Source organism: Lutra lutra, chromosome 7 (genome assembly GCF_902655055.1).
Source record: "Lutra lutra chromosome 7, mLutLut1.2, whole genome shotgun sequence".
In the NCBI taxonomy this organism is placed as follows: Eukaryota; Metazoa; Chordata; class Mammalia; order Carnivora; family Mustelidae; genus Lutra; species Lutra lutra.
In genome coordinates, this window is record NC_062284.1 from 27,669,782 (window position 1) to 27,683,793 (window position 14,012).

General features: G+C 36.7%; 1 protein-coding gene across 3 annotated transcripts in view; it reads right to left on the reverse strand.

Moving 5' to 3' along the window:
- Positions 1 to 2,868: 2,868 nt before the first annotated feature.
- Positions 2,869 to 14,012, reverse strand: part of TUBGCP5 (tubulin gamma complex associated protein 5) — a 91,617-nt gene continuing 80,473 nt past the window's right edge. For 2 of the 3 annotated variants that reach the window (XM_047737404.1, XM_047737403.1), the window contains exons 22-23: positions 10,033 to 10,133; positions 8,113 to 8,825 (exon numbers count right to left, since the gene is read on the reverse strand). In XM_047737404.1, coding sequence (XP_047593360.1) covers positions 8,779 to 8,825; positions 10,033 to 10,133 — 148 coding nt within the window. In that variant the 3' untranslated portion in view covers positions 8,113 to 8,778. Of the gene's footprint in view, positions 3,196 to 8,112; positions 8,826 to 10,032; positions 10,134 to 14,012 lie in introns of those variants that run through there. The other variant, XM_047737405.1, reaches the window with a different exon arrangement.

Here is a 14,012-nt window from a genome sequence, read left to right on the forward strand (position 1 = left end):
TCTGCATGTCTAACTCCATCTTGGAGGGTGCTTCTCAAAGAAACCAACTGGTGACAGTTATAGTTTATTCTTCTTCAAATTTATTTTATTTTTTAAAAAGATTTTATTTTAGAGCAAGAGAGAGAGAGTGAGCTTGCGCAGGAGTTGGGGGGAGGGACAGAGGGAGAGGAAGAAGGACAAGCAGACTCCCTGCTGATCTGGGAGCCCAATGCAGGCCTCCATCCCAAGAACCTGAGATTAAGATTCAGGCCGGTCAGACACTTAACTGACTGACCCACCCAGGCACCCCTTTTTCTCCAATTTAAACTTGCTAATATTTCCTTGGTAACTCTTAAAATCATTAAAATAGGTCAAATATAGATATGGTGTAAAGTCGGAGAGTACAGATTTCTAAATTTTAACTTAGGAGACAAAATGTTGGGAAACCACTGAGTTAGAGCACAAGTTCACTTTTGTAACAGACCAAAGTACATTTCTGTGAAAAAGTAGTATATTCTCTCTCCCATAATAGTGCAGAGATCAGAGGGTGATTCAGAGTAGATGACTGGCTCCACATCATAAGGTTGTTCACAATGCAGGTTCCTTAAATTTGCTCTGCCTTTGCCTTTGGTGGTGCCCTTGTTTCCAAGGTCAAATGGAAATGGAGTTCTGGTTGGCAGAATTGTCCACCTTCCAGCCCATAGGAGGAAGGAAGAGAAACAGAGGGCAAGGAACTTTCTTACATGGTTATACCTAATTGCAAGGAGGCTGAAAATTTAGTTAAGATATTTAGAGTTCCAGGATTTTTGAAATACTGATGTATTTACAAGTACTCACTGTCTTTCTTCTTTTTTTAAAAATTTATTTATTTATTTATTTATTTTCAGCGTAACAGTATTCCTTGTTTCTGCACCACACCCAGTGCTCCATGCAATCCGTGCCCTCTCTAATACCCACCACCTGGTTCCCCCAACCTCCCACCCCTCACCGCTTCAAACCCCTCAGATTGTTTTTCAGAGTCCATAGTCTCTCATGGTTCACCTCCCCTTCCAATTTCCCCCAACTCCCTTCTCCTCTCTAACTCCCCTTGTCCTCCATGCTATTTGTTATGCTCCACAAATAAGTGAAACCATATGATACTTGACTCTCTCTGCTTGACTTATTTCACTCAGCATAATCTCTTCCAATCCCGTCCATGTTGCTACAAAAGTTGGGTATTCATCCTTTCTGATGGAGGCATAATACTCCATAGTGTATATGGACCACATCTTCCTTATCCATTTGTCCGTTGAAGGGCATCTTGGTTCTTTCCACAGTTTGGTGACTGTGGCCACTGCTGCTACAGAATGCCCTTCTTTTCACTACATCTATATCTTTGGGGTAAGTACCCAATAGTTGTGCAATGTTCTTTTATAGACATCTAGAATAAACTCTCAAAACTTAAAGACATGTAACTAAGTGTGATACATACAAAAAAAATGTCATAATTGAGGAAAAACAGCCACGTACTTTGAAATAATTAGAGGTGTGTTGAGGAATTTGCAAGAATAGATGGCATACATGGCAAAGAAAATAGGTATTTCAGGAAAGAAATGGGAAATTAAAAAAAAAACAACTTTAGAACTGTAAAATACGAATTCTGAAATTTAAAACATTATTCTGACAAAAGGTTAATAAACTTGACAAGTCACTAAAAATTAGAAAATGAACAAAAGAAGGCAAAAATTAAGGGTACTTACCTTTGAAAAGGGAATGATACTGGGTGAGACCCACATCTATATGGCTTTCTCTAAGAGCACTTCCAGAATGCACAGCACAGAGCAGACCAATCTCAACCAGAAAGCTGAAGTCTCATTGACCTTGGACTTCAGGTATTAAACTCTTCTTGGATCTTTGATTCCTAACCTATGCATGTGTATGGTAAGATATCAAAGATCCAAGGAGTAGCACAACCGCTGGTAGTCAAAAAAAACTGAACAAAGATTCTGAAAGACACTCCTGAAGAGAAAGTGTTAAGTTGGAGGCCCATTTGATTAGACTCAAGAAAAAAAAAAAAAAAAGCAAATTAAACCAAAAGAAAGTTGAAGCTAAATAATGAGAACAATTAAGGCATAAGGCGATAAAAGGGATAAAACATTTTATGAGTACAACATAACCCTGATAACAAATTTATAGGGTACTGCAATAAAAGAAAATTACAGAAAAAAATCCCTCATTAGATGGACCCCAAATTCCCTAATGATATCAAGTATTTAAGTAAATCAAATTTACGAGAGGATTTATCTCATAAATGCAGGATTGGTTCAACATTTGAAAATCAAACAATGTAATCACATATTAACAACAGAAGGGACAAAAAACATCTAATCATCTTAATAGATGTGGAAGTATATTTGAAAAAAAGCCAACAACCACTCATGATTAAAAACTCTCAACAAACTAGGAATAGAAAAATACTTTCTCAACCTAATAAAAAAACACCTGTAAAAAAATGCCATACTTAATGGTAGATCAAATGCTTTTACTTCTAAGGTCAGGAACGAGGTAAACCTATTTGCTCCCAACACTTCTGCAATATTATACTGGAGGTTCTAGCCAGTGCAATAAAGAGGAAAAAGAAATAAAAGGCATAAAGATTGGAAAATAAGTAAAAACTGTCTTTATTCATAAGTGACATAATTGTGTATGTTGAAAATATAAAGGGATCTCAAACTACTAAAACAAATAAGTGAATTTAATAAGTTTGTAAGATTCAAGGTCAATATAAAAAGTATTTCTATATTAGAGCAACATCCTGAAAAATTTTAAATAAGCAAATATAATAAAGTGGTATTTATAGGACAAAACTAGGTGGTGGGTTCACTGTAAAATTCTTTCAACTTTCCTGTATGATTGAAATTTTTATAATAAAATATTAGAAGCCAAAGATCATAAAATATAACATTGAAAATATTAACTTATAGGGATGCATTTAATACAAGATATACAAAATCTTTACATTGACAACTATAAAGTTGCTCAGAGCAACTATAAAGGATTATTCAGCGAGGTTAAATATCAAAATGAAAAGATATACCATATTTATGAATTAGAAGATTCCATGTGGATGTCAGTTCTTTCCAAATGACATACAAAATCAGCAGAACCCAAATTAATTCCAGCAGGCATTTCGTCAATGACAGGCTGATTCTAAAATTTTTATGAATATGCAAAGACCTGGAATAATCAAAGTAATCTCGAAGGATAATATTAGAGGACTTCATTACCTCATTTCAAGACTTTCTATAAAGCCACAGTAATCAAGATTAGTGTGGTACTGGCAAAAAGACAAACAGATTAATGAAACAGAGGAGTCTAGAAATAGACTTATAGATTGATTTTTTAAAACTAAAGTGCCTAAGAGTCAATGGAGAAAGAACGGTTTTTAAACAAATGGTGCTAGAACTGGATTATTTAAATTATATGACATTCTGGAAAAGGCAAAACCAGAGAAAGTAAAAAGGTCAAGGGCTGGAGGGATAGAAGAATGAATAGATGGAACACAGAGGATTTTTAGGGCAGTAGAACTACTCTGAAGGACACTATAATGGTAGGTACAAGTCATTATACATTTGTCAAAAACCACAGAATGTGTAACACCAAAAGATGTAATGTAAAGAATGGACTTTGGGTGAGAATGTGTTACTGTAGGTTCACTGACTAATAAATATATAAGTAAATGTATAGCTCTGGTACAAGATGTTGATAGTATGGGAAGATGTGCAAGGAGAGCGGGTATATGGGAAATCTCTACCTTCCTCAGCGAATTTTGCTGCGAACCCAGAACTGTCCCCCAAAATAAAGTCCATTTCTAAAAAGTAACACATTGCTGACACACACAACAACCATTTCAAGATCTTTATGTTGATGAAAAAGAAACCAGGCTTAAAAGGATTCATGGTATATGATTCCATTTATATAAAGTTAACAATAAGCAAAACTAATGTATATTGATGTAAACTGGAGCAGTGGTTGCCTCTGGGTAGGGCATTGTGCCAAAGGGGCAAGGGGCAGCTTTCTAGGGTAATGGAAATGTTCTATAGCTTTTTTGGTTACACAGGCATCCATATTTGTCAAAACTTATCAAACTACCGCTGTAAGATCTGTACGTTTTACTATATATGTTATATCTCAATTCTAAAAAGTAAATTTTAATTTTTATTTATTTATAAGATTTTATTTATGTATTTGAAGAGAAAAGGAGCAGCACAAGCAGGGGGAGGGGCAGAGGGAGAAGGAGACACCTTGCTGAGTGGGGAGCCTAATGTGGCACTCGAACCTAGGACTCTGGGTTCATGACCCGAGCCAAAGGCAGACACTTAATGGATGGAGCCATGTAAGTGCCCTAAAAAGTAAATTTTTAGAAAATTCAACATAATTAGGGGCACCTGCCTGGCTCAGTCAGAAGAGCATGCAACTCTTAATCTCAGGGTTGTGAGTTCAAGCCCCACAATGGGTGTAGAGATTACTAAAAAATAGATTAAAAAAATTCGGCACAATTACATACCATTTACACACCTATTAAAGTGGCAAAATAAAACAAGAAACTGACAATATGGAGACCTGATGTGAATGTAGAACAACTGGAATTTTCATACTTTGCTGGTGGGAATATAGAATGGTATAACCACTTTGGAAAAAGGTTTTCTATAATATTAAACAAATACTTATCATAGCCTACCAATCCCAGTCCCAGGTATTTACCCAAGAGGAAGTAAAATTATGTTCACATGAAAACCTGACACAAATGTTTACAGCAGCTCTATTCATGAGTGCCCAAACCAAGAGCCCATCCACATGTCCGTGACTTGGTCTATGAATAAATAATACCAATTCATACAACACAATACTGTTCAGCAATGAGAAGACATAAATTAACAACCTGGATGAATCTCAAAAGCAGTGTTATGTTAACCCATCCTCAAATGGCTACACAGAAATATATGGTTTCTTTTATATGATATTCTAGAAAAGACAATACCACAGGACAGAGAACAGATTAAATTGTTGCCAGGGGCTGGGGGAAGACTGACACAAAAGGGCATGTGAGAACTTCTGGAGATTATAAAACTTCTCTATTTTGACTGGAGTAATGGGTACATCAGGATTCACAGAGCTGCATATCTAAAAAGATTAACTTTAACCCAAGTTTTACCTCGATAAACTTGACTTTAAGGTAGAAAGTAGAGGAACCTGTCTGGCTCAGTTAGTAGAGCATGTGACTCTTGATCTTGGGAGTTTTAAGTTTGAGCCCCATGTTGGGTGTAGAGATTATTAAAAATAAAAGTTTAAAAAATAGAAAAAATAAAAAGAGAAAGTCAATTTACAAACCAGTAAATAGAAAACTTAATTCAAACTGAAGTTCTAACTAACTCAATGCAAAGAATCTGACCTGATTTGTAAAAGCGAACAAACAAAAACAAGAGCATTGTCACAAGTAAAACTCTTCCCCAAAACTACTGCCTGGGAAAAGGAAAGGGGCTTACTACCACAAAGACTGATAAGCAGTGGAGCACAAAGTCTGAAGTTTTGGAGGTTTTGCCTGGTAGGTTTGGCAGTGCTCTGGTGGGAAAGGAGGGTGGAAGCCTGGGAGCAGGCCGTGTGGTCTCAGGATCCCCACAGTCCCACGGGGAGAAACAATTTTCCTGCTTACAGTGCATTTGGGAGAGGGGACACAATCGCTCCGGGGACAAAAGACCTCATGGGCACTACTGAGCTGCCCTGTTCCCTTGCATAGGAACAAAGACACTGGGTGAGGGCAGCAAACCATGGTGCTGTCTTTTTGCTGATCTTTACCATAAACTCCAAACTGCTGTGCTATCACACAACTGACTTCTGGGACAAACTGGCAAATGGCAAAAGCGTGGGGAGACCCTTACCCAGAAAATCATCATTGCGCCTCAGGGATCTCTAAAATTTGGAGTTTTGAAACTTAGCCCTGTGCCTGAGATAAAACACAGGAGTACTGTACCACCTAGCAGGCGGACAGCTCGGAGGCGGTCAGGGTGAAGGCAGGGATCAGAAGGAAGCTGGGGACACAAGAAAGGTGATTGTTTGATCTTTTGTGAGAGCTTCCTGAAGAGTGGTGGGTGTGAACTCACTGCTCAGGGGTCAAGAGAAGATGGCAACCCCAATCCCCCTACTGCCCTCCAACCCCCCCCATCAGCACTGAATTAGTATCTTTAAATAGTCACTCTGAATGTAAAACGGACTACTTGCTCCAATCAAAAGACATAGAGTATCAGAAGGAATAAAAAACAAGACCGTCTATATGCTGCATACAAGAGACTCATTTTAGACCTAAAGATACCTATAGATTTAAGGTGAGGGGGTAGAGAACCATTTATCATTACTGGATATCAAAAGAAAGCCAGAGTAGCCATATTTATAACAGGCTACATTTTTTTATTTTTTAAAGATTTTATTCATTTGACAGAGAGAGGGAACACAAGCAGGGGGAGTAGGAGAGGGAGAAGCAGGTCTCCTGCTGAGCAGGGAGCCCAATGTTGGGCTCAATCCCAGGACCCCGGGATCATGACCTGAGCCAAAGGCAGATGCTTAATGACTGAGCCACCCAGGTGCCCCCAGACTACATTTTGAACCAAAGACTGTAATAAGAGATGAAGAAGGGCACTATATTATAATTAAGGGGTCTATCAAACAAGTATATCTAGTAATTGTAAATATTTATGCCCCCAACTTGGGAGCACCCAAACATATAAATCAATTAATAACAAACATAAAGAAACTCACTGATAATACAGTAATAACAGAGGATTTTAACACCCCACTCACAGCAATAGACAGATCATCTAGGCAGAAAATCAACAAGGACAATGGCTTTGAGTGATACTGAACGAGATGGTCCTAACAGATATATTCAGAACATTTCATCCTAAAGCAGAGGAAAACACATTCTTTTCAAATGCACATGGAACATTCTCCAGAACAGATCACATACTGGGTCATAAATCAGGACTCCACAAGTATAATAAGATCAAGATTATACCATGCATATTTTCAGATCACAACACTATGAAACTTGAAGTCAACCACAAGAAAAAATTTGAAAAGACTACAAATGCATGAAGATGAAAGAACATCATACTAATGAATGAATGGGTAAACCAGGAAATAAATGAAATTTTAAAAATACACGGAAGCAAATCAGAATGAAAACACGACAGTCCAAAACCTTTGGGATACAGCAAAGGTGGCCTTAAGAGGTAAGTATATTGTAATACAGGCCTTCCTCAAGAAGCAAGAAGAGTCTCAAACACTACCTAACCTTACACCTTAAGGAGCTATAAAAATAACAGCAAATAAAGCCTAAAGCCAGGAGAAGGAAAATAATATAGAACAGAAATAATGATATAGAAGGCTGCCTGGGTGGCACAGTCAGTTAAAAGTTCGACACCTGGTTTAGGCAAAGATCGTGATCTTGGGATTTTGAGATTGAGCCCTGCATTGGGATTTGTGCTCAGTGTGCAGTCTGCTTAAGACTCTCTCTCCCTCACTCTCTGCCCCTGCCCACTGTGCTTTCTCTCTCAAATAAATAAATAAATAAATGTTAAAAAAAATAGAAACAATAACAAACACCAATAAAACAGATCAATGAAACTATGAGCGGGTCAGGATGGGTAAAATCACAACTCAGGAAAGAACAGACGTTGGCAAGAATGTGGAAAAAGGTGAATCCTCTTACATTGTTGGTGGGAATGCAAATTGGTGCAGTCACTCTGGAAAACAGTATGGAGGTTCCTCAAAAAGTTAAAATAGATCTACCCTATGACTCAGCAATTGCACCACTACATATTTATCTAAAGGGTACAGACATGGTGATTCAAAGGGGGCAATGCACCCCAATGTTTACAGCAATATCCACAATAGCCAAAATATGGAAAGAGCACAAATGTCCATCAATAGATGAACGAATAAAGATGTGATATATATATAGAGAGAGAGTGGTATATTACTCAGCCATCAAAAAGAATGAAATCTTGCCATTTTCAATGACATGTGGATGGAACTAGAGGGTATTATGCTAAGGGAAATAAGTCAGTCAGAGAAAGACAAATACCATATGATTTCATTCCTATGTGGAATTTAAGAAACAAAACAGATGAACATAGGAGAAGGGAAGGAAAAATAAAATAAAACAAAATCAGTGAGGGACCATAAGAGACTCTTAACTATAGGGAACAAATTGAGGGTTGCTGGAAAGGAGGTGGGTTTTAGGGATGGGTAATTGGGTGATGGGAATTAAGGAAAGCGCCTGAAGTAGAGCTGCGGGTGATGAATCACTAAATTCTACCCCTGAAATTAATAATAGAGTACATGTTAACCTACTTGAATTTAAATAAGACCTAAAAAAAAAGTAAAAACAGAAACAAAGAAAAACTATACAAAAGTTTCTGTGGCCAAGCAAAAGGAGAATAGAATCTAAAATGCTTTCTTTTTAGACTGCATTTCCAAATATGACAAAATTCACACTTAAATACACATAAATGTATTTTACAGTAGGACATATAAGTATAAACAGCTTATATACATTTTCCTTTATTGATGTAATTTTATACACATAAGCATATATACTATCCGATAATCTCCAAAGAAAACACCTATAAATGTACTTGTCTAGACAGTATAGACAACTTTTTAAAAATGAACCAAAATAGAGATTCTGATTTCTCAACTGCATGTGGTGGAATTATTTATGTATAAAGATCAAATCTTAGGTATTTACTACATTAAAGAGATTTAACTTTGTTCCATGCCAGCCATGAGTGACAGTGCGAGAGACTCCACTGTGGAAAGAATAAAAATAAGGTTAAAAAATAGGTTTAAATATTTGAAAATAAGGCTTCAATAATTTCAGAACTGAAAGTATTTGACTTTCCAATTTTTAATTATTATTTTAAATGTAAATAAAGATGATAATTGGCTTATTAAATACAAATTGAAAAAGTTAGCATTTATTTTATATTTCAAATTAATGTTGAAAACAAAACACCTGGCATTTCACTGAACAAATCACAGTTGTCCCCTATGTTATAGAATCTGGAGTCAGTTCATAACAAAATGCTATGTTCTAACCTATGAATGGATCCTATTTGCGTAACAATCACCCAGTGCAAAAATGGGCAAATAAGTCAGTGTTTCCTCTAACATGTTTCTAACAGAATTTTTTAAATGTTCAGCTATTCTTAACTAGTACATCATGATTAGAATATGCAGAAAAAGGAAAGAGATTAACCCTGCATGCTTAAAAAAAAATAAAAAAAAAAGCCGTGCAAAGAGAGATTACTTAGTCTTGTTTCTACAAAGGAAACAGCTCTCTCCTCCCTGTGACTCAATCCACAGACCTGTCTCCTCACATGGTATATTGAACTGTTACACCTGTACTTTCCTAGAATTTTTGAAATCACCAAAACAAAACAAAACAAAAACCTCAATGCTTATTTTTTGAAAAGGAATAATTATAAAATCTACACATAATAGTAAAATATGACTGAGACCTAGTCTGCCATCTGCTTTACTTAATAATAGTTCTAGAGGGATGCCTGGGTGGCTCAGTGGGTTAAAGCCTCTGCCTTCGGCTCAGGTCATGATCCCAGAGTCCTGGGATCCAGCTCCCGCATCCGGCTCTCTGCTCAGCGGGGAGCCTGCTTCCCTTCCTCTCTCTCTGCCTGCCTCTCTGCCTACTTGTGATCTCTGTCTGTCAAATAAATAAATAAAATCTTTAAAAAAAAATAGTTCTAGAAATCCACTAGTGTAACATATCATATACTAAAAAGCAGTATCTTTAGTCTCAGCGTTTTACATCCGATATTCACTCACCACGTTGTGATTCTGAAAAAACAAGTCAAAGCATGGCACAATTGCTGAGGGATTTTCTATGTTGGAAATGGTGAAATTTTCTAATTCTTCATGAGATTAGTACCAAAATAGTAACATTAGCCTTAGGTACAAGAAAACATAAAAGCGGTTAATAATTTAACATGGTATACTCACGATGGGGAAAGGATCCTCTACAGACAGCTTTGTTTAAAATGGTTACAAGAAACATATGGCAGTTTTTAAAATCGGACTCCATTTTCTCTATAGATTCCATTCTAGGAAAGAAAGTAAATTTCAATTTAGTAAGTATATAAAGGGTTAAGGGTAGGCTACAAAATGCCTTTGGATTAATTTTAAATGTACTTCAGTTTAATTTCCTAAGTCTAAAGATTATGAAATATAAAATTTCCTCCCCCACTTTAAAATATAAACTTTCCAAATATTTGAAGGAAAAAGTCATTATGACATAAAACTATGCTCTTTTTGGGTGGTACTGAGCTCCGAAGCTGGGATAACTGGTGATGTTCCGTTTTCCATTACACATTTCTGTATTTTTCATTTGCATATCTTCTTTTTGAAACAACAAATACATTAAAGATATAAAACCCTACATTTTAAAGTTATTAAAAAATGGGAAGGAAAAATCAAGTAAGACGAAATCAGAGAAGGAGACAAACCATCAGAGACTCTTAACTATAGGGAACAGACAGAATTGCTGGGGGGGGGCGCAGGTGGGAGGATAGGGTAATTGGGTGATGGGCATTAAGGAGGCTGCATGATGAAATGAGTACTGGGTGTTATATGCAACTAATGAATTACTGAACTCTAACTCTGAAACTAATGATACACTATATGTTAACAAATTGAATTTAAATAAAATGTTATAAAAAATAAAATCTTTAAAAAAAATAAAAACTTTATTATGGACAATATGGAACGTACATAGGAGAGAGTGCAGAGGACACTCACATACCCACATCCAGCCTCAGCAGTCATCTACTGCAAACAGGCTCTGTGCACAGCCCAGATCCACCACATTTAGAAACAAATTTGAGACCTCATAGCCCTTTGGTCATAAATATTTCAGTGTGTATACATTAAAGATACAGAGTCCTTTTAAAACAGCCACAATACAATGAATACTGCTACGCTGAAAAGATTTAAAAAAAAAAAAACCAACAGCCACAATACCGTTTGCTTGAAAATATTTAACAATGATTTTTTAATATCACCAAATAACCAGTGTTCAAAATTCACATTGCTTTTGAAATTTTTCACTCTTCTGCTCTACGTCTGAATCAGGATCAATTAATTTCCATAAACTATAATGGCTCATAATGCTTCTAAAGTCCTCCTCACTCGTGTTGTTTTTCTCACAATTTACCTTTTGAAGAAACTGAAACAATTCAATTTTAGCCAAGCAAATGCAGCAGTGTTATTATTTCCACCTCTACGTCCCAGTGATATGGAAAGAAAAATGTGCTTTACATACTTTGAGACAGCCATAACAAAGCAAGTAAGAATTTTATTTTCATCCTGCAATTAAGAATTCTAAACTACACTTAGTTTCTTTATTCAGAGCATTCTGAAACAGCATAGATTAAGGTTTTTTTTTTTTAAAGATTTTATTTATTTGACAGACAGAGATCACAAGTAGGCAGAGAGGCCCTATTTGTGCCCCTCACAAGTAGGCAGAGAGCCTGATGTGGGGCTTGATCCCAGGACCCTGGGATCATGACCTGAGCTGAAGGCAGAGGCCTTAACCCACTGAGCCACCCAGGCGCCCCTAGATTAAGGTTTTAATTTTGATTAGCACTATCATGAATTCTTACCTCCTTACTGACATGTACAAGCTATTATTCCAACAGTCTGGTCAACCAGATTTGCACTTTCATTTTAGGGAAGTAACAGAGGCATTATCATGAATTTTATGAACAAGACAGGGACAAACTACTGAACTGTACATTAACAGTAGAGGATGGTACTTTAGATATGAAAAGCAAGCTCCTGGCTCCACAACTGTCCTCTGACTTTATGGCATCTGTCTTTCTGTATGATTCTGGACAATACTCTATCAAGACATCCAGAATTTGCTTTAAAAAAGCAAGTTATGAATGGATTTGGGCACCCAGAGTTTGTTAGGCAGTTTGCTCTAATTGTGTATATGTTTCAAAGTATTCATAATTAACAAAACCTATACAAGTAAACATGAATGCAATCTAAGAATATCTACTTGTTCCAATTAAAATTTTCAGGTAATTGTTTTACAACTCATAAAAAAACTGCACACTTTTGATGCTGCCTAGTTAAAATGAAAAAGTTTAACTCTTACTTTAGTATAAGTAATATGTAATATATGATATGTGACATGGGATATGTGATATAAGTGATATGTAATATATTGCACCAAGATGTAAAAGACTCCCAGAATGTAATTTACAAAAAAGTTTTGAGAATAAAGCCAGTTTAAAAAATTTTTTTAATTTAAACTCAATTTAATTAACATATCCTGTATTATTAGTTTCTGTGGTAGAATCAGTGATTCCTCAATTGCATTCAACATCCACTGCTCTTAACTTTAAGTCCCTTCCTTAATGTCCATCACCTAGTTACCCCATCCCTAAACCCACCTCCCTACCAGCCACAGTTTGTTCCCTATAGTTGTTCATTATGGTTTGTCTCCCTCTTTTCCTCTTATTTTTATTTTGCTTAGCATGATACCCTCTAGTTCCATCCACATGTTGTTGCAAATGGCAAGATTTCATTCTTTTTGATGTTTGAGCAATATACCATTCTGTGTGTGTGTGTGTGTGTGTATACACCACATCTTCTTTGCTCATTTATCTGTCGATGGACAGCTGGGCTCTTTCCATACTTTGGCTATTGTGGACATTACTAGTATAAACATGGGGGTGCACATGTCCTTTCAAATCACTATGTCTGTACCTTTTGGATAAATATGTAGTGGTACAACTGCTGGGCTGTAGGGTAGCTCTATTTAAACTTTTTGAGGAACTTCCATACTGTTTTCCAGAGTGACTACACCAATTTGCATTCCCACCAACAATGTAAGAGGATTACCCTTTCTCCACATCCTTGTCAACATCTGTTCCTTACTGACTGGTTAATTTTTAGCCATTCTGCCTGGTATGAGGTGGTATCTCATTGTGGTTTTGATTTCTATTTCCCTGATACTGAGTGATGTTGAGCATTTTTTCCTGTGACTACCGGCCATTTGTATGTCTTCTTTGGAGAAATCTCTTTCATGTTTTCTGCACATTTCTTGACTGGGTTGTTTTTTGGGTGTTGAGTTTGATAAGTTCTTCTTCTTCTTTTTTTAAAATAAGATTTTGTTTGTCAGAGACAGACTGAGAGAGTGAGAGAGCACAAGCAGGTGGAGTGGCAGGCAGTGGAGAAGCAGGGTCCTGGGATCCTGACCTGAGCTGAAGCCAGAGGCTTAATGACCGAGGCACCCAGGTGTCTTAATAAAATTATAAGTTCTTTTAATTTTGGATACTAGCCCTTTATCTGATGTCATTTGTGAATATCTTCTCCCATTCCATAGGCTGCCTTTAGTTTTGCTGAAGTTTTGCTGTGCAGAAGCTTTTTATCTTGATGAAGTCCCAATAGTTAATTTTTGCTTTTGTTTCCCCTGACTTTGGAGAGGTGTCTAGCAAGAGGCTGCTGCCTGTGTTCTCTTTTAGGAATTTAATGGATTCCTGTTTCACATTTAGGTCTTTCATTCATCTTGAGTTTATTTTTGTGTATGGGGTAAGAAAGTGGTCCAGTTTCATTCTGCATGTGGCTGTCCTATTTTCCCAATACCATCTGTTGAAGAGACTGTCTTTTCTCCACTGGATATTCTTTCCTGCTTTGTTGATTAGTTGACTATACAGTTGAGGGTCCATTTCTGGGTTATCTACTCTGTTCCATTGATCTTTGTGTCTGTTCTTATGGCAGTACCATACTGTCTTGATGATTACAGTTTGTAATACAGTGTGAAGTCTGGAACTGTGATGCCTCTAGCTCTGGCTTTCTTTTTCAACATTCCTTTGGCTACTCAGGGTCTTTTCTAGCTTCCACACAAATTTTAGGATTGTTTGCTACAGCTCTGTGAAAAATGTGAGTGGTGTTTTGGTAGGGATGATTGCTCT